The sequence below is a fragment of the Styela clava genome, chromosome 4, assembly GCF_964204865.1.
Source record: "Styela clava chromosome 4, kaStyClav1.hap1.2, whole genome shotgun sequence".
Lineage (NCBI taxonomy): Eukaryota > Metazoa > Chordata > Ascidiacea > Stolidobranchia > Styelidae > Styela > Styela clava.
Genome location: NC_135253.1, coordinates 4230851 through 4252201, shown reverse-complemented (window position 1 = coordinate 4252201; position 21351 = coordinate 4230851). Strand labels below are relative to the sequence as shown.

Here is a 21351-nt window from a genome sequence, read left to right as displayed (position 1 = left end):
ACTCACCGTATAACATTGCCAGAACGGCAATAGCTGGTTAACCCGCTGTAGGCTGAACGAGTGCGTGATGGGGTACCGTAACTTAACTCTTGTCGTTTTGGTTGTATGTCTAACTTGGATCTTATTTCAGCTTTGTTAAACTGTGATGTATGCTTAAGTAAGACTTGCCAGATATTTACATTACAGTTTACACACTTCACTGACATTTCATTGAGATTTATTGGATTTCATTCGCACACAATTTTGAAGTGAATTGCCCATCAATTTTTAAGGCTGCTCATAAGAACGTTGAGTTGAAAACAGTTTTGGGGCTTCAGTGGGTAAGTTAAACAATGGTTGATAAATCATACGATGGAACATACGACCCAAGGATTGAACAAAACTTGTAGCATCGTGAATAGCGGCTGTAAAATTAAACGATATCACGTTATTACTAACCAGTTACTAAACATGCGCATTCTCTGGTAGCCTTGTTATCACTTGCACACTATTCAAAAAATATCGAAACTGGTGGAACTTCGAATATTTATCCCAACAAACTTCTCTCGATTCTGCAATACAGTAATATATTTTATCAACACGACTAAGATATAAAGAAAAATCAGGACGATGAGACATAATGTAACCAATGATGACAATATCGAGTAACAGAACTATGCAAAATACTCGGATATTTTACATAAAAAATATGCGGGAATGAAAATCGACCTACAAAAAAAAATCATTGCTTATATAATAGTTTTTCGAAGGAAATACCAAACGAAATGCGGCCAAGCAGACAGCAAGATGAAAAAAGCCTTCACTTACTAAAACTTTATTACCAAGTGTTCCTATTTTGATAAATGGAAGGCCAACTTAATATGACCAAGTGAATAGTATAATTCAATTTTAAATCCAATACAATAAATGTTTAGAAACACAGACGATCAATTGGAATAAATGAACTTGTACATTACTTATAATAAATATTGCACAGTACAAAAAAAAATTAACATCAAACGATTCAGATATATCAGGTATTTTATAATTTTGGACTAAATATACAAACCATCAAATAAAAAACAATTCAAAGTTGTTTCATTAAGAAGAGTTCATTAACGAAAAATCCCAAGAAACAGACCAATGAATATTAATGAAAAAGCTTAGTGGCCAATAAAATAGACTTGACAAATTCTTTTTCCAATTGGATTCCAAAATATAGAACACAAGTGATTTTAACGAAATCTAACAGTCTTTATTAAAATCTACCACTGCTCGTACTGTAATTTAAATAATATTCTTGCAATCAAGTATGTATGCACGTATAGACAAATGTGGTTCATGATAATATTAACAGAGCATTGCCTTGAACTATTATCGATAATTATATTTGTGAACAAAATACCCTACTTGGTGAACTTGTTCCGAATATGACTTTGAAGAATTTTACTATTATATGAACTTCAATAAGAAAAATGATAGCAGATTTGAACTTTGACAATGTTATCACCAACATTGTAATTTCTCAAAATTGTAATTTCTCAATCTTGTCATAAATGGCCTCTCGCATAATGAGATATACCCATATAACAGCATCAGCTGATTTGTTTAATTCTGGTGACATGATGTAACGACATCTCTAATTCACATAATTCATATTCAACATTGAAGAATTTTTGAACACAACTTGAAAAAATTCGAAGTGAGAATATAATTTAGAAGGCTAATGCTAATATTTAAGAGACCCAGAAATCCCATATTGAACAAATTTCGAATGATGACACATATTTAAATTCCCTCAACCAAATTTCCTTCGTTATGAATAAAGTGTGTTAATATCAAATATGATTATTTTCACAGATGAAGGTGGTAGACCTAACTTCACTCAGTCCGGAAATAATTAATTGAACCCTGCTTTTGAATGCAGTGAAAAGTAAAAGAAAAAAATTTGCATGAAGAGAAATGCACAAAAAATCTGTGGTTCTATTTTGAGTGCAACATTTTAACAAAAGAACGTCCCAGGTTTTTTCAGCACTATAGTTACTTTACGATGGACAACTGATTATTTAGAATGTAGGAAATATTATACAAAGATCAATCTTCTAAGTTCCTGAAAGCAGTCTGCATATCATCGTGTAATTGCTCATAATCCTTTTTTATGTTCCCTTCACCATCCTTGACCGGATCTTTGAATTTCATTGACGATAGTCGATACATAACATCACCTAGGCTCTCGCGAATTACAGTCCAAGTGATCTTGTTGTCTGACTGTGCCGTCGATTCAACACTGTGACGAGCCATTTCGTAAAATGCGATAATATTGCGCATAATACCAACAGTTTTGTAGAATGGACAATATCTGAAAAAATATAGGACGTGTAATTAAAGTACTGTCACTTTCTGTTTTTTAGATGAATAAAATACTACACTGAATTCAATTTCAAATTTGATATTTCTACAGAGGTTTGTATCACTCGATAAATGTCACATACTCGAGTTGATACAGATCTTTTTATTTCAGTGACAAATAAGGTATGTTTAGACAATTTATTGCATCTCATTGGGACTACAGGGAAATGTAAAACAATAAATAATAATCAATGATGAAAAGAATGTCATCAGAAAAACTTGGTAAATACTTCCACTTTGGCAATTGTAATTAAACAACAAATCTCATGTTTCTGTTTAAAACTCGATTGAGCTAGTGCAGAATGTCTAGCTGCTTGATAATTTGACTCTTGATTATAAGCGGACCAAATAGCAACATCCAGCTGTCAGAGAAAATCCTTCACTTTTTGCCAAATTTGATTATAATCGAGAATGTAATAAGACCAAACTTCAAGTATTTTTCAATGATTTTTTAGTGCTCGATGATAAATATAAGATGGGCTGGTATGAGCAAATTGGTAACGATATTAGACTGTTTACGCAATTGTTTGTGGACAATTGTCATCTTTTTTAGGGCATCTTTGACAAATCACTCAATAATAAATGAAGGAAAAAAATGTTTTCTTCATGGAATGGTATTAAAATATTGATCTCACAAACACTTCTGGTACATAGTTGTCTACACCAGGAATTGATTGTAAGTGGTTGTGATACACAGACAACACAGTGTTGTAGAATTAGGACTAATTCATCCCAAAGGGAAAAAACAATGGAGCAGACTACGGCTTCTCATCTGGTAATCAGTCCAAGTCTGCTATCAGGCAATAGATGTGATAAAAGAACTTAGATTACGTGAAGCACCCAGAGATAACAAGGACTCGAGGAGATAATATATTTCGCATATGACCTCATTCCCGACACCAGGGTTTTCCAACTGGGGTCCGCGGACCTCTGTGGGTCCGTGATGACTGCACAGGGGTTCCGCAACGACATGAAAAGAATGTCAGCCAGAATTGATAAATAGTGCAGTAAAAAGCAACCTCATCAATCACATTAATGTCGTTTATGTTGTTGTTTTGTAAATGAAACATCATCCTTCCTCGTTGGTTAGGCACAGACATTGATACGGCTCAGTATGGGGGTCTATCAAAACTAAGATTCTCAAATAGGGGTCCACGGCCCAATAAGTTTGGAAAAATTTTGCCCTACACGATTGAATTTAGATATCAATGACACCCACCTGTCATAAGCAGAAAATCCATTTTGTTGCAAAAAATCATCTTTCAACAGTTTGGCAACTTCAAGAGTGATCTTATCAGTCTCTGCTAATGAACTCTGTAGAACGTAAGGACATATTCAACGAAATATAAACAAAAACGATATTTATATATGGAATGAAGCGCTATAACGAGTTTTATTAAAAATTTATAGCAGAGTATACGGTATGGTAACTTAAATAATTCAAAACTTATTTTATTTCTACATTGTTTCAAGAAACTTGTTTCATCTAATCATCTTTTTGTGTCGTGAAGCACAAACCTTTACACTTCAACAGAATATTTACAAATGGAAAACACAAAATTCTTATGCATCATAGATAGAAGATCTCAGTTGAAAACTACATGCCCAGTATTTCACCTTGGATGCAACGCCAAACCAGATGATTCTAGTTCTTCCAAATAGGAGCTACTTACACATAATTTGCTGCTTGTATAATATCCTTGACCAAAGTGAAAACATGGTATATTAAAAGTTTCCATATGACTACCTATAACTTACCTTTCCTACAAGTTGTACGATTTCAGACAAGTCTTCTTCCTCTTGTAAAATTTTTTTAGCCTTCATTCGAAGTTGCACAAAATCCGGAAAATTTTTTTCATAAAATTCTTCTAAAGCTCTGTAAGTAAGAAATCAATTTCTAAAAATAAACATCAATTGATAGTTCGCTAATGAGGTATTAATCCTTCTCTTCTACTTATGCAGACATATAAAGACAATGTAAAAACAGATAAATATAAACTACAATCCCGCAATTTCCTGCTTTAGCATTATGATGATTCAGTTTAATCCATGCAAATATGCCCCAACAACTAATGATATGATATTGTAGCAAAATTTGTCTGGTATAATAAATGAACCATTACCTGTGCTTGGCTAAACTACAAACTAAAACATGTTTTCTACACAAATTTGGCACTTTGAGTACCTTAAATCAATTTATCATCAACATAAGTTCATAATTTAGGATAATAAATTCATATCCACATTAAGGGAGATGAAAGATCAATCATAAGAAATGATGATCTCTGATCTTAATAACTGACCCACAGTTAGGTGAACAACCGTGAGGCAGCAGGTATCCAGCAATCAACTTGTACATAATTATCCCCTGTAGGATTTAAACCTGCAAAACCACGAAGTGTGACTAGTGGTGCAGGCATAGGCATGTTTCTAACTAAGTGGATATAAACTGTAGGTCCTTCAAAAAGCATAAAACTAGGCAAAATGAACAAATAAAACAACAATCGAATTAACATTCATGAGATTACCTGATATATTTGGAGTAACTAATCAGCCAATTCACTGACGGAAAATGTTTTCTTTGTGCCAGCTTTTTATCAAGACCCCAAAATACTTGAACAATACCAAGTGTGGCGGATGTTACGGGATCTGAGAAATCGCCACCAGGAGGAGAAACACTGCAAAAAAGGAAATTGAAAACTCATATACAGTAAATCATAAAAACAGCTGCTGTAAAGACATTTTGCCTTTTTTTCGAATATTGAAAACTAAAGCAACGAAACTAGCAACTAAAGATGCTTCCTAAAGTAGATTGAAATGCAGCTTATAGATATGATCATATCTCATATATATATAGAAAAAAAGCCAATAAGATGTTTTAAACATACACCAAACTGCTGTCTGCTATTCGCCATCTAGACCATTTGAATCATGTCATTTGTAATAAATGAGCTGCTATTTTGATCAACTTTGAAAACTAGTATGAGGTACTTACGCTCCCACAATAGATACACTTCCTTCTCGACCAGGATTTCCAATGCATTTAACTCGACCAGCTCTTTCATAAAAGGAAGCAAGTCTAGCACCGAGATAAGCAGGATAGCCAGAATCTGCAGGCATTTCTGCCAGTCTACCAGATATTTCTCTGAGAGCTTCGGCCCACCTTTTATGCACCAAATAAAATGAAAATTAATCAATGTTGTTACAAGTGAATACCTTTTGATATATGGTTTTTTAAATAATGAAAATTACCCAATCACAGTATTACTCTTTTCTCTACAAATTTTCCACAGCTAATATCCTATTCAATTGTTAGCTGATTAATAGGTAAATATAGTAGTTATCATTATCAATTTGAACAAGCCATGTTGGCATTGCAGGTTCGATCCGTGGTCAATCCAGCAGTTGATGCGAGACCACTTTCGACAACAAGGAATATTAATGCTTTTCTTGGCTGAATAGGTCTCACGAGTCATGAGCTAAGAACCGAAGGATGCATTTAGAATAGACTTTTAGTCAATAAGTTAGATCTACTATCAATCGCAATAACTGGTGATTTTTTTCCTCATATATTCATAATTATGGAGGATGAAAATAAAGAGAAATGTACAATATCACAAAATAAAAAACATACCTAGATGTGGAGTCGGCCATCATAGCAACATTATATCCCATATCTCTGAAATATTCAGACAGTGTGATACCTGTGATAAAAAAATTGTCTCAAACTTGACTGTTTCCAGCACTAAATTAGGCACTCCTGTAGTATGTGGACCAAGATGGCGGACCCGGATCGTGATATGTGTACCCGGTTAGGGTTAGGCCATAATTTTATTCCAATTTTCCTAATTTTAGTTCTATTACGAGTTTGAGGACTAGTCGAATGACTCTACCATCTTGGTGCACATACCACAGGAGTACCTTAAATTAAATACTGACCAGTATATATAGATGATTCTCTAGCGGCAACAGGCATGTTTGATGTGTTAGCAACAAGTGTAGTTCGTTTCATGATAGACTCAGTTTTTCCATCAACTTCAACCGTGAGCTGAAAAATAAAAAATAATATAAAAATAAGCAGAAATGAAAGATAATTTGCAGGAATGGAATTAATACTCTTTTATAGAAATAGACTTCAGAAACACTATATTAAATTATATTAAAAAATACAAATGTTCTCAGATTTGTCTGTCAAACAGTTTCGATGATTAGCAGTGGCCCATCATGCTATGCGAGGAATAAAACTTGTCATCAAACTGTTATTTTCTTTACTTGGATTTGCAGGTTCGAATCCTTCGAGGATGAAGATATGTTTGAATATTACCGCTGTAACAGATGGTCAGGTATGACTTCTTACAAAATCAAAGTCCATGAGTCTGGGAAGATAGCTGAATAGCTAGAATAGTATAATCCATGTTTGGTCATATAATTAATTTATCTGATTGTCTTTCCTTTCCACAAATGAATACAAGAAGAAATTACTTCAGGGAAATCTCTCAATACTTCAGACATTTCGTTTCCTCTCTCACCGCAACCAACATAAATAATAACATCACTGTTTGAAAATTTGGATAAAGATTGTGAAATTACAGTTTTTCCGCAGCCAAAGGCACCTGGAATTGCAGTAGTGCCTCCTTGAACACACCTGTATTGAAAAGAAACAAGAAAAACAAATATTAGAATAAAACATTAGATTTGTTGGTTGGTTGCTTTTACTAAAGCTTCAGTCAACCTAAATTCTTGCATACTTGGTAATTAAAATTGAATACAACAAAAATTCTAGAATAATAAACTATTTCGATATGGCTTATCTATAGTAAACAAGTACAACTAATAAGAATCTAACAATATTCGAAAAAGCCACCAATTGGAATGCATTTATGAAATCTATCTAAAACAAGATCGAATATATATAGTTTCAGTCTATTTTTATATTTATATTTGTTAACCTCACATCTCTATTTACCATCCTGATGAAGTGTGCCTGTATTTAGACATATGTAATTAATGTTCTGTAGTCTGTGCCACATCGTTTGCTGCTTGCCAGTTAATTTAGACTTACGGAAATAAAGCATCCAAAACTCTCTGTCCAGTAAGTAATGGATAATTAGCAGGAAGTTTTTCAGACACTGGTCGAGGTTGACGTACAGGCCATACCTGCATCATTTGGTATTGAGATGTTTTCCCATCAAAATCAACTTCAAGAACGACATCCTGTCAATACGAAAAGTGTGAGTGGCACCAATGAATACTATGGAGCTTCGCTTTTCAGTGAGTATTTGTGATGGTTTGTAATATTATACATCAATATTACGTTACCATACAGATAGTGACAAGTATTGATTTGATTTTTTTCCAAGTTCAAACATTTTATTGTATTTTTATTTAATTACTACCATTAAAACTATAGACTATAATATATTTAATAAATTGTTATGACATTTACATATAGTGAGATATCTAAGCATGACCATGACAAAAATACCTCTAATTCAAGGATAAATTTCATTAGCCGCACAAACTTAATTCATCTTCAGGTTTACTAAAAGCACATTAATGCAATTCGACAGATCAATAAATGCAACTGAAAACCACATACTGTGACATCATATTCCCCTGGTTCTGCAATGTAAGTGACTTTGCCATGACATTTTGGAGGCAACATCAATCTTTGTTGTAAGAGTGAATTTTCTACTACAGTTGCATAAACATCACCTCCTGTTATATGACTGCCGACCTGCAAAATGAGGAAATGAATCAACAATCAAGTTGTCAATACTTTGAAAATGTGTTGTATTGATCCTCCGCACAGTCAATAAATTTAAAGCATAAAAATTTCAAGCTCAAACACACAAGCCTTTGCTTTTACAAATCATGACGAAATATATCATACATCATCCTTCATATAAGTTACTTTCCCAGTAATATTTGAAAATCGAAGTTCCTTCTCAGATAATACAAATAGTATGATAATAGTAGTGACTTACATTCATATTGATATAATTTTCTTTTGTAATATATACTGACTAAAGTATTTAAATTAAAATTGGGTACTCCCGTAGTATGTGAACCAAGATGGCAGACACCAGAACGTAGTATGCATACCAGGTTAGGGTTTAGCCATAATTTCAGGTACAAACACTACGGAAGTCACTTGTTTAGTCCCAAACCCGTAAAGCCGTAATAGAACTAAAATAAGGAAAATTGGAATAAAATTATGGCCCAACCCTAACCTGGTACACATACTACAATCCGGTGTTCGCTATCTTGGTTCACACACTATGGGAGCACCGGAAATTGTATAGATCTGCCTAAGAGCATATCAGAGTGAATAGTCTATTAAAAGCAAAGATTTCTTTTCATATTTTCCACGCTCATTTCAATAAAACGAAATCTGATCTACCTGGATATTTTTCAAAGGAACAAATTCCCATCTTGCTTTACGATCAAGTGCAGTTGCATTGACACCTCTTGGGATATAAATTGAATCTGTTAAATCCTTAATATCTCGCAAAGGTCGTTGAATTCCATCATAAATATTTCCTGAACAACAATAAAAAAAGAAGAATCACAGAACATCCCTCAATAGAAATATCAAGCATTCATGTTTCATCCCCATTTCTAATAGTGATGTACCAATTCAACTTTTCTCACCAATTCCAATCTGAAACTAGTGAAATAACGCCAATATCTATGTCAAATACCGATACATCTCTAATTTCTAATGCCTTTTTGAAAATTCTTGGTTAATAAGAATAATATAGGTAATCAAAAAGGTGTGACATTTCTATAAGCTCTTTGAACACTTGCCCTTCCTTTGAGATCAAAAATCATCTTTTTATTTCTGTAATTCTTTATATCAGGGATGGCGAACCGTTTTCAATGAATGGGTCAAAAATTATATTTTTATCGCGGAACAGAAGGGAGTGGGTCACAACTATTAAACCTATGTTACGAGTACGAAAACACGCATATGAATTACCAAAAACGTTTAGGATGATGCGGCAAACTATTTCGCGGTTCCAAAGAATTTGTAGGTAATTACACTCTGATAGTGTTATATTTTTCAATCAGCTTTCAACCACATTAAGGCACTTTTACACTGCCCGATTGTTAATTTAAATATCTAGATTTTTATTTGAGATCTGAAAGATTTCGTTTTTTCAACGGCATTGTAGGCGAAAAACTAATAAAATTCAAAGTAGCATCTAATTCTCAAATAACCCCTGAAACAGTCTGCAGATGCTGCACTTCCAAAAGAGGCAAGACGTTGCGAGAAATGAACAGATCAATGGCATTGTTATGTCATAAACTATGTCAGAGCTGAATAACGGTTCACATCGGTGCAGACATGCAGTCAAGATTAGTGGTTTTTAAAATTACCATACCGACCTGAAAATTACCAATTTGAATATGAGCGATCGCGGCCTTGCCCAATTGATGGTACATTATAATAGTTATTGTTAGATTAATTTAAGGCCGGTTTTATCAATTTTTATCCCTGATATGTTAGCTTTTTTTTTATTCGTGCCTTGGCGGGTCAGTCACTTTGTGACCAGCGGGTCAGTGGTTCGCCATCCCTGCTTTATATTATAGTACTATGTTCTGTCGTTTTGCTAAGTTGATGCACCACAAATTTACAAATACAAAAATATAGACTCATTCAAACCTCAAAAGAGACAAAAAACTGACTAGTCACTCATACTCATGAACAAACCTAATATTCCAGGACCAAGTTCAACAGACAGTGGCTTCCCAGTTCGTAATACAGGATCTCCAACAGTTACCCCAGCTGAAAAATGAATGTATATATTTCAATAAATTTTTTTGATGATAATGTGCAGGAGAATTGTTCACTTATGGGCGCTACATAAGTATGTGTACCAATTTGGATTTTGTTTGCCCATTTTACATCAAGTTGTGTGAAGGGACTGGAACCTATGGGCAGGGGGATATTCACATGGCTAACGCAGACAGTCCCAGAACTCGTGATAGAACTAAAATAAGGAAAATCTGAATAAAATTATGGCCTAACCCTAACCTGGTACACATACAATGGGAGTACCGACCAATGAAATGAAATTTGTAATACCCAAATAAAAAGTTATTCCTGTTCATGCAATTTGAAATATTTCACTTACACGTATCTTCATATACTTGAATTGTTGCTCTGTCGCCATCAAGTCTGATAATTTCACCAACAAGCTCAGATCGACCAACTCTGACAAGTTCATACATAGCAGAGCCAGACATGTGCTGAGCTATCACAACTGTAAGATAAAGTATAGAATATTAGTAATGTAGTTACAGATTGAAAATATATATGCCATAATGAGAGTAAGACTTATTATTGAAACTCATCTAGTTCGCCAAAACTAAAGTTGTATTAAATATTTCCAGTTCAGATTTCCCAAAACTATTTTCTAAAGCGTTGAGATGAAGATGTACTGATTCTAGACAGTAAAATGTATTAGAGGGGTTTACCTGGACCAGATACCCCAAATACTTTTCCGAGCATTCCTTCTTTTTCAACATCTTTTATTTTGGGGAGTTTGTTAAAATCCATGATTTCCGAATAAAGATTAATAGAGTTGAATCTTTGCACAAAAAGTGTCCACCGCTAAATACACTATATGGTCAGAACCTACGAACAATCGATATTAGAATAAGACTATTAAAAGCAAACGAATAAAAACTGATTATGAAATCAGGAGAGCAAACAACACCTTCAGACCTTACATAAGATTTAAAAAGTTCAGAATATAAGATGGAAGATTTTGCCAAGAAGAAGAGAACCGTACGTGTTCACTCACCTAAACACACATGGAATAAGCTCGCGTTAACATAATGCAGTAATGAACAATAAAGATAACTACAATTTCAATATATTAAACCTCAAAACCCCAATTCTCATCTATTTCAGTATTTGGTAGAGATTTTAATCAAACCACATTCATTACTCTACAGCTCTAGGTCAACCAGCCAACATACCGGTACACTAATATTGTAATATAGCCTACGGTAGTCCACGTAAACATTACTAACGAATAATTTTTGAAAAATAAACGAAGGCAGTGCGAAACTTGGATTGTAGGTATTTCTCACTTCAGCACCATCTCAAGCATCAAGTGCAGTCCCAATCTTTATTTTCTATATAACGTGCGTAGCCAGCTGTTTTACTCGTGCATTTTGCTTAGAATTGCTTTTAAAATCAAATCACCGGCTGTCCGGCACTGATCTTCAGATCTTCGCAACCCTAACGCCACAAGAACAAATTAAATAAGAATGATTTATCGATCACGCATCATTAGCTTCTCACATGCCTGTCACGAGTTTTGACCTCCCGCTGATAAACCAGAGATGTTTCCTTCGAAAGATGAATGTGGTGCAACCAATTGGTTTTTCAAGAATGAAAAATTTGTTACGATCCCACATATATCAAGTCGTTAAACGATGGTTCCATTGATTTATAAAACTAAATAGGTGGATACCAAAAAGTACGACCGTCAGCTTCTGTACCGGTACCGGTACGGTAACTTTGTTGCACGATAAGTGTATTTAGATTTTTAACCGGGGAGTTAGCCGCCGTGACGAGCTGCTCTACACCCTATCCATCTGGAACTTAGGGAACGTTTTTGTTATTACATCGTCAAGCACCTCTCCCATAAACTGATATAGGGTGACTGAAATCGACCCTTGCATAAAAACATGATTTTGCACATCGGTCGGCTGCCTTTTCACCCTCGTAAATGTAAACCACATACGGTACCGGTACCCTAGGCCTAAACCACAATATTATTGGCGTTAATCCTGTTCTCGCAAGTATTACATGATCTCAACAAATCAATTATAGAGAAATGTTAGCTTGAATAAGCGAAGTTTATTCGAGCATGCAAAGTTCATGACGTGCCAACGAAGCTTGAATTTGTGATGTGGTGTCTCAGTAGTCAACTGCGGTAACGTCTAGGCTACCTCTTTGCAGAATGGGTTTCAAGTCTGGAATTTTCGTGCTTGTTTTAGGTGTTGCGATCGGGTATTTTGTTCGAGATTATGGAACAGAAATTGAAGCCGCCAAGGCCTATGTTTTCGAATCGGGCTCAAGATTCATGGATTCTTTCCAACAAAAACAAAATAAACCTGCTGCCAAAAAAAGTGCGCCGGCTTCTGAAAAGTCGTCAATTTCGGAAAAGACCAATGATCGGCTGTTTACAAAAGAAGAGCTATGGAACCACTACCGCGGTGGAAAGGATAGCAAGGGATTGTATCTCGCTATATTAGGAAAAGTTTATGATGTTTCAAAAGGGGCTAAGTTCTATGAACCTGGCGGAGGATATGACTTCTTTGCTGGTATGATCCTCAATTTAGTAATTAATGATTCGTTTCAATTTCTAAGGTACATACTGGTATACTGTTCAAAATAACATACGGATTCTAAGCAAAGACAATAAAACTTTTGATCACATCATTTCATTGTCAAACTTGAAGGTAGAAATTGACCGTCAATCCCAAGTGCAGAAGTGGCACTGAGTCCAGCAACTAACTTGCACATGATCAGTTATTAGGTCGACTAAAACATAATTTTGTTTTGATGATATAAGCGATGATAATTTGAATATTAGACAAGCAGTATATCCAACCTCAGTTGTAGATATTCAATTTGTATTAACAAGTTATTGCTACATGTTGCTTCTTTTGCTTTTAGGTCGAGATGGAACTAAAGCATATAGTACAGGTGATTTCACTGATAAGGGGCTCACTGATGACCTTACTGGGGTAGGCGCTGAACATTTCGGGGAATATGAAAATTGGGTTACATTTTATGAAGAAGATTACACGTATGTTGGTAAGTTGCATAATCCTATTTTAAATATATTGGAATAATGACATGCTACTTTTAGCTAATGGTAACCGCTCTATAAGCTTTGATTTAAATCTAATAAAATGCTCATAGGGCTAACAATGCCAAGTATCATATCCCAAGATTACCAGTATTTACTTACATTCTCTTGCTTTCATTTTTCTTTGTATAACCAATATGTGACCATTTTTTCTATTTTATGCAATTTAGGAAAGCTAATTGGGAATTTTTATGATGCGAATGGACAACCTACTGCAGCATTGAGAGAAGCGCAGAATAAAATGATGGAAGCCAGGAAATTAAAGGCAAAAGAAGAGGAGCATGAAAAGTTGTTTCCAAGGTGTAACTCAGAATGGACGCAAGAGACGGGTTCTAGAGTATGGTGTTCAACGAAAAGGTAATAAAAGTTTCAAAATAGATTACAAAACTAATGTTTAAAAATGTGACTTGAAAACTGTAAAAGCTCAACAATTTCATACTACTAAAATATTTTGTTTTTCAGTGGGGGGATAGAAAGGGACTGGGTTGGGGTACCAAGGATGCTCAAACCGGTTGGAGTAAAGAATGCGTACTGTGTATGTATTCGTGATAGCGGGCCACCTTCATTGGGACACACAGAAGTTGATGACAATAGAGGAAACTTAGATTATCCATACCTACAAGAAATCAAAGGCTGTGATCCAAAATCATTTTCATGCAAAATTTGAATAATGTATCAATTGTTTTTTTTCATAGTTGCAAGTAGCATAGTATGTTTTCTAATTCTGTTGCAATATGTTATACGGTACTACAATATTTGTTTGTTACAGGCTTTCACTACACTCAGCAACAACATGTTATTTATAGTTAACGAGACTGAATATTACAGAAGTGCCTTGGCCCTAGGATTTTCTATTGCAATATGTCTCACTACAGGACTTTTTTTACCTGACACCCAAGAGTAATTAACTTGTCCTGTCTCATATTGAAGCTTGTTTCGATTATTGCACTTTTACACAGTACTGTTATATACACTTTTATTACTTATTTCTAGAAAAATAAATCATGCAATGAAATAAATAATAATATACAATGTTGTAGCAGCATTTAATACATTTTTCCGAATGAATTATACTCTGCAGAACCATCTGGTTGATTCATGTTGCTGTGCATTATAGTTTTGTCTCTCATCCGAGCCTGGAATTACAATTATGAGTTGTTTTTGGTTTAGGTGGTCTAAAAATAGATAACCAGGTTGTTTGTACACATATGAATGGAGACATACCTGCATTAAAATATGTTCAATTACTCCGATTCTTATATCCATTTGTGTAGATTCCGTTTTCAATCTATTGAGTGATTGCTTGATACGGACAAGTGGAGCTAAATGCAATACAGTGTTTCAAACTTATGTTAGGCTACTATACTCGGTACAGCCTTCAACTGACTGACCGGGCCTGATCTTGAACCGCATTTAATTTATTTTGTTACATTAGGCTCGTGAATGTTTCCTCTTATTTTGATTTATAGTTTCAGAGGTTGTTTTATTAGTTTTAAATATTTGGATCACTCTATTCGAAAAGAACTTTGGCGAATTAATAAACGTCTTGGTGGATCGCTTTTTTATTAATAACCTAAATACTGTAAGCACTGAAATAAATTTAGGCGTATTGTGAAATATATTTTCTGAAAAGACCATAACCCAATAATTTTGGGTTTTGTACACAGATCTTTGGTGAAAAATGGTTGAGTAGCCCTGGCCTAAAGTTCGGTATTGTGGACTCATTTCGAGCTTCCATGTCAAGATAGAAAATTGATTTCAAATGTCATACCTCCATCGGTCATGCTGCTTCCTCTATCTTCCATCTCATGTTTAACTTTTTCCAACTCCTCTGTAACTTCCGCTAATGTTCTGGAATGTTGAGTCACTCCTCCACTCCCTTGTCTGTATTTCTCTTTCGTCTGTTTAAAAAAATGAGATCAGCTTACTGCATTATTTTTCAAATCAGTGTGACCCATTGCCCACAATTTCCTGATGACGACTGTGGTTTAAACTTGTTATGTGGAAAATATGAAAAAACATTCAAAGGACAAGATTAGATGAAGTGACAGGATATTATGCTCATATGCAATATTAGCTATGTCTGGTAATTTTTAACCTTTTTGGTGTAAAGAACCCCAATGAAAGATTCCAGTGGCTCTAGGAACCCCTGTGCAATAGTTTTTTCATTTCAATTATTTTGCACAATCATTTCACATTTCGGGGGGGGGGGGGGCTTATAAATGTAATTTTTATTCAAATCTTCTTGCGACACACATCTTACCACCAGATTGCTTTGAGAAACATTTGTCCAGTGTCCCACTGTACTCCACTCGTGGGGCACAATGGGGCATTTTGTCAAAATTCAACGAAGTATGCATTTAAAAATAAACAATTAATCAGCATTCTCATCTAAAGAACAGAATCAATGTTCAACCAAAATATTTCAGATATTGTTAAAAAAAAATCCGTATACAAATTAAATTATTTTCTTTTTCGACTCCAAATCTGGCAATTTTTTGATTCTCGAATATATTACATATTGTACCATGGGTCGAATGATAATATTAGAAAAAATATATAACGCATGTATAGGCCTCTAAGCATTTATTGTATTAAACACTGTCGAATTGTGCCCAGTAGGGCATGCCCCACTGAACCTGAATATTCTCAGACTGTTCCACGGCGAGATTATGAAGGCACATCCACTCGCCAATGTTATGAATATTTTACAGTGGACTGACGCTAAAGAATGTCAGACGATGGTTTGTCGTGTTGGAAAGGATAAACTAAAAAAAGAAAAAACTGGATTGGTGAAATTTTAGTTTCAACCCACCAAAACCAATTTCACCCCATAGCGTGCGTCGCTCTACACGGCTGTTGTCCGTTTGCTGGGACATTGTAACTCTCCTAATGGTGGATTTAAACATCAAACCGCAGACGCGACTCCGGATATAGTACGAGTGTGAGAGCTGATTTTCCACCGAATATACATTGTTTTTGTGTCTTCACATGCTATTTGTCAGTTTTTAGTTGTATTTTTGAAATTTTAAAATAGAAAAATAACCCGATTTTGCAAAATAGTATACTCTCACTTGATAGAACCAAGATTGGAATTATTGCCTGGCAACAACAAAGAAATGTAATTTCTCAGCCTAACGATTAACAAATAACTTTGCTATTGAACACAAAGTCGCCTAGTGAATCGTTTTGCTAAAATTCCTATAGACGTTGTGGTATTTCATAATATTATTTGGAAATATCGTTCTTCTCCACAACTAATATATCCCTAATTTTTAGTCTCAAAAATAATTCAAGTCACTGGGAGACTTTTAAATATACATATTATTACGGGTGCTATGGGAGCGAATATTTAAAATATTTTCAGCAAAGTCGGCGCTGAGTTACACAACTGAAGCTTTGTCATGTCGGCACCGAATCATTGCTCTTGTATTTTGTCAAACTATGCATTTCAGATTGTGTTTGCATAGTTAAAATATATATTTTGGAATGGCCGGACCGTCGTAATTTTAATAGTTGAGTAGCCCTGAGATAGAATATTAACCTGAGCAAGTTGATCCTGTGCGGTCCTGTATTGTTGGACTAGATGTTCCAGTTGATTGTTAATATATTTTTCACGGCTTGAAATTTTTTCGAGTGTTCTTCCAATTTCATCGTGAAGCTTGTCAAGATGAGACTGCAAAAATTATAAAGTTTATAGTCACAAACGAATTTAATATTAATATCACGGACACAAACACAACATGATTTACAAAGAACAAACTAAGAATTATTTCAGCCCTGTAGCAAATATACCATTTTAAAGAAATAATGCAGTGATGTAACATACACAGAGTATTTGAAATTGCGATTACTTAGTCAATGAATCCATGTGATTACCACATTTCTTCAACTGCAATAAGCATAGAGAAGATGCTTTTTTATATAAACCAAGTACATGATCTTTTTTACGCAAATTCAATAACTGGTTCGTTCTACTCTAAAATTGGACATGCTCAACTTTTGATGTTGTTTTGAATATTTAATAATGGGAATTAATTCAAATGATTCTTAACATCCCCAAATTAGAAGAAATCTTCCATCACTTTATATAATATACTGCACCTTTGTCTCTATTAAAGATGATTCAATCCCAACTTTATGATGATGCATTTGATCAACGTGAGTTCTCCAATCCTTGTTGTCTGTTCTGATTGTTACTGGGTGTGCAGAAACACAAATGTAAATTACACAATAATTGTTGAAACTTTCTGACTATATTATTTAACTTTAAAGGATATTGGCATCAGTCTTCATAGTGAAAAAAAGTTGTTAATGAATCGAATATTTGGATACATTCAAAATTAGTTGACATAGTCTCATTTTTACTCAAGCAATAATATAGAAAATCTTATTGAAAAAATCATCATTGTCTCAAAATATGTGTTTGACCCAACAGCTTATTGAGTTATATACTAAGTTGAAAAAATGCATGTTGGGTTCCAATATAAATGTTGCAGTTTGCCAACTCTAATCAGACATTCAGTACCAATATCTTCTTGGTGGCAAATCATAGGTTTATAAAATTCTGACAACACCTTTTAAAGAAGGTGTAACCCTTTCCACTTCCAGTTTCCACTCATCTGCATTTGTGGTAGATTGTAAGATATCCACTTGTTTGTTATCCTAAAATGATTATCATGATTCAAAAAAAACTTAAAATGACTCTGCAAAATATACCATAAAATTAAATATGCAGCAAAATACATATATTATCATGATTTAAGAATTCATTGATGAAGAAGTAATTGATGATCGGATTATCTGCTTATAAATTCAGAATTCCATTCATATACAAATTCAATGTCATACATTCTTGTTGGCAACTTTTAAGTCCATAAAGTGCGTGTCTTCTTCTTCATCTGATGCATCATCACCACCCATTGTAGCCATTTCATCTTCTAGTTTATCCAATTTCAATTCAGCAGCATCCTCTTCTTGTATAACTTCTTCTTCCTGAGCTTCCTCTGGGTAAGATGGGCTGTATAAAATGAGAATGGTTTACCTATGATAGGATACACCTGAATAAATGGAAATTATCTAGATGACAATATTTACCTTCCCCACTGGAAATTACTTGACCTCAATGCTTCTTCAGTCAAACGATCAAGGATATAACAAACATATTCTCCACATCCTTGCTTCAACTTGGATGGTGGAAAATCAATCGCGACTCCCTGAAAATTTTCAAGAAAGAATAAAAAATCACAAATACAATATTTAGTCTCTCCACGATTGAAAATGTTTAATTATGATTTAAAAAATTGTTATACATACCATTCGTTTTACTTCTTCCAATATACTTGATATAGTAGCATTGGGATCATCAAATTCTTGTGGCATGTCAAATGGACGACCAATGATGTTAAGAAGCCAGGCAGAAATTGAAGTGAATGCATGAAACTGTTCACCAGGATTTGTAGGGACCGCAAAATAATGTCTGTGAGCAAACCAAAAGATGTCATAAATAAAAAGAGACAGATGGCTTGTATTCAAAAACTGAAATATGGTTCGAACAGCAAATGTACAATCATTTTTGTGACTGCTGTTAGCATCATTGTAAATATTATACAAAAGTATGTGTGAAGCGAAATTACAAACTGAAATTTTTGACCCACTTTATAAATTGCAATACGAGATTACAATTATCACAATCTTTTATTTTCACCGTCAAAAAACCCTTTGAGTATTGACCAAAGATTTTCTGAAAGTCCCCACCCATTTCATAGCTGATAATACCTTGTTAGAGGTTTCATGTTGTTTGGCCTCATGAAATTTTCCTCAAAATTTAACAATTTCAGCTTATCCAGCAAATCTGACATCACTTCAAATACTTGATATGAAGCACCTGTTAATTGGAATGTAATTAGATAAAATCGAGATTATTCAAATTCAGGATTTTGTACATGGACCCTTAACCAAAAATTTATACCCAACATGACTAATAAAGTAAAGTTACCGTACTACCCACATCTACAGACCGACAAGTAGGAATGTTACAAAACGCACATTTTCGCAATAAAAAATGTACGCATCACTTCTGCTAGGTACCGTTACCGCCATACTTGAGTACCGCATATAAAAACGGCTACGGATTGCCAGCGATAGTTAGTGTTTCCATGAAATTTTGACATAAATTAGATAAAAAACACGACTATGACCTTGTTTTTGAATTTTTCCATTAGCGCAAATATTTCCTATCATGCGAATCTTTTAAAAATACCTTCCAACTTAAACGTGCTACAAATTAATGATCCCGTCTAATGACACCTATAAAATCTATAATGACACGCGTGTCTCTTTCTTAACTTGAAACTTGCCAATTTTTGTGAAGTTTGCTCGATCCGAACATCGTTAATTATTAGCCGGAACGAACCACTGTTCATTTAACATACCCACCTCCGACTTTGAATTTGCGACAATCCGCCGATGGCCTCATTGACCGTTGCCAGAATTAAATTATGAAAGAGCCTTGATATTTCATAGATGTGACGCATATCGAGAGATTAGAGATTAATATAGAATGTTTTCCACAATAAATAAAATTCTCTAAAAAAAACAGAATTTGCAAGCGTTTTTCGAAAACGCTACGAAATATTTCAAGACACGTTTAATACTATCTTAGCGTGAGTCTGTCAACTCGCAGATAGTTATCGACCGAATTGTCGACATCATCTCGGGCGCTGAATTTTCTCGTTCTGAGTTTTCGTAAACACAGTAAATATCTTACGTGCAGGTAGATTTTAAATTGTTCAGTGAATACAGTCAGATATGGAAGCTTTAAATCAGTTTATTGACTTCGAGAAATTAAGACATTTTCTTGTACATAATTAATTAAAAAAGACTGTTATTTCATTGAAAAGAATTTGTAAAGTTGTTTTATTTGGTTTATATTTTCACGTTATCTTTTCGTTCCAAATTTCATTTGATTACCTTCCAAAATAGCGAAGATAGAAATTGTTATTTATCGGTCTCACATTCTTGCGGTCACAGTTTTTGAGCCAGCGTAATGCTAACCTTATGGAGAAAAATTGGCCTATCGGGCGGTACTAAAATGCCGATATCTCCGTTAATTCTTGACCGTTTTTCGCAAACTTGGTATTGTTTTCTTATTTTGACTTAGATCCATCCACTGACGCAGTTATTATTTACCGAATTTTTCGGCAAATAAGTTGCTTTTCTAGACCCAAATTTTCGGCCAGATTTGGGGGGGGGGTCGTCTTATTAGGCGAGTATAATAATTTTAATTTGTTTGGTGTCGCCTTATTATGTATTAGGGAATGTTCTTTTATGGTGGAAAAAATCGTGAGTTGAACACAATTAGATGAAAATTTAAAGAGTTTAAATTCCCGTAGTTATTATGGATTGAATATTACGCTACAAGAAAACGTCGTTATACCGGTAGGCTATTTTAACCAATGCGCAAACGCGGTGACCGCTCAAAGGGCATTGCATGGTAATTTGAGATTCCGATGTTGATGCGATTTTACAACCCCGACTTATTGGCAGGTTACCGGTACCGGTATATGTAAAAACCCATTTTTTTAGTCTTAAAAACGGTCCTCGTCTTATTGACCGGGTAGACTCATTCGCCGAGAAATACGGTAAATCCGATTGACTTCAAATTTTTTTTAACATACCTACGACAAGCTGACAAGTGAAAACAACACACAAATCATACCGGTACCGTACCGTACCTGGGCCACGGTCTTCATCTTCTCCGCCTCTTCTAACGTCATCCGTCATTATACTGCCACAGTGTACCCAAACAGCCCTTGAATATGAGAGGTATTTGATCACCGAAGACGAGGAAATGTACGAGAAGCCCACTTCGTTCTGGCAGCCGTATTGGACAGAAAAAACTTGGCACTTAGTTAGTTTTGATGCTAAATGTAGCGGTTAGATGGCCCGTGAATGTTTTTCTGACCTTCAACCTCAGAATTCATTCAAGTTCAAAATCACCATTTCAATTCAAAATATTTAACTAATTGACAGTAAAAGTATTGACAGTCAATTTTATATATTA

At 34.6% G+C, this 21351-nt stretch overlaps 3 protein-coding genes across 3 annotated transcripts; 1 reads left to right on the top strand and 2 right to left on the bottom strand.

The window, feature by feature from the left end:
• Positions 1–549: 549 nt before the first annotated feature.
• LOC120327134 (V-type proton ATPase catalytic subunit A-like) lies at positions 550–11076 on the bottom strand. Its single transcript, XM_039393536.2, has 14 exons — positions 10873–11076; positions 10530–10658; positions 10106–10180; positions 8792–8931; positions 7988–8125; positions 7451–7602; positions 6871–7033; positions 6328–6436; positions 6023–6092; positions 5384–5551; positions 4917–5066; positions 4147–4264; positions 3608–3702; positions 550–2338 (listed from the first exon to the last, which is right to left on the bottom strand). The coding sequence occupies exons 1-14, from the start codon at positions 10952–10954 to the stop codon at positions 2074–2076; spliced, it is 1854 nt and encodes a 617-aa protein (XP_039249470.1). The 5' UTR covers positions 10955–11076; the 3' UTR covers positions 550–2073.
• Positions 11077–12267: 1191 nt separating this feature from the next.
• LOC120327136 (neuferricin-like) lies at positions 12268–14318 on the top strand. Its single transcript, XM_039393539.2, has 4 exons — positions 12268–12735; positions 13091–13231; positions 13457–13643; positions 13749–14318. The coding sequence occupies exons 1-4, from the start codon at positions 12372–12374 to the stop codon at positions 13951–13953; spliced, it is 897 nt and encodes a 298-aa protein (XP_039249473.1). The 5' UTR covers positions 12268–12371; the 3' UTR covers positions 13954–14318.
• LOC120327135 (intraflagellar transport protein 57 homolog) lies at positions 14246–21351 on the bottom strand. The gene is made up of 11 exons (XM_039393537.2): positions 21023–21351; positions 19065–19173; positions 18603–18765; positions 18384–18502; positions 18138–18306; positions 17864–17951; positions 17391–17485; positions 16831–16962; positions 15058–15187; positions 14511–14608; positions 14246–14422 (listed from the first exon to the last, which is right to left on the bottom strand). Exons 1-11 carry the CDS (start codon positions 21069–21071, stop codon positions 14333–14335), a joined length of 1242 nt encoding a protein of 413 aa, XP_039249471.2. The 5' UTR covers positions 21072–21351; the 3' UTR covers positions 14246–14332.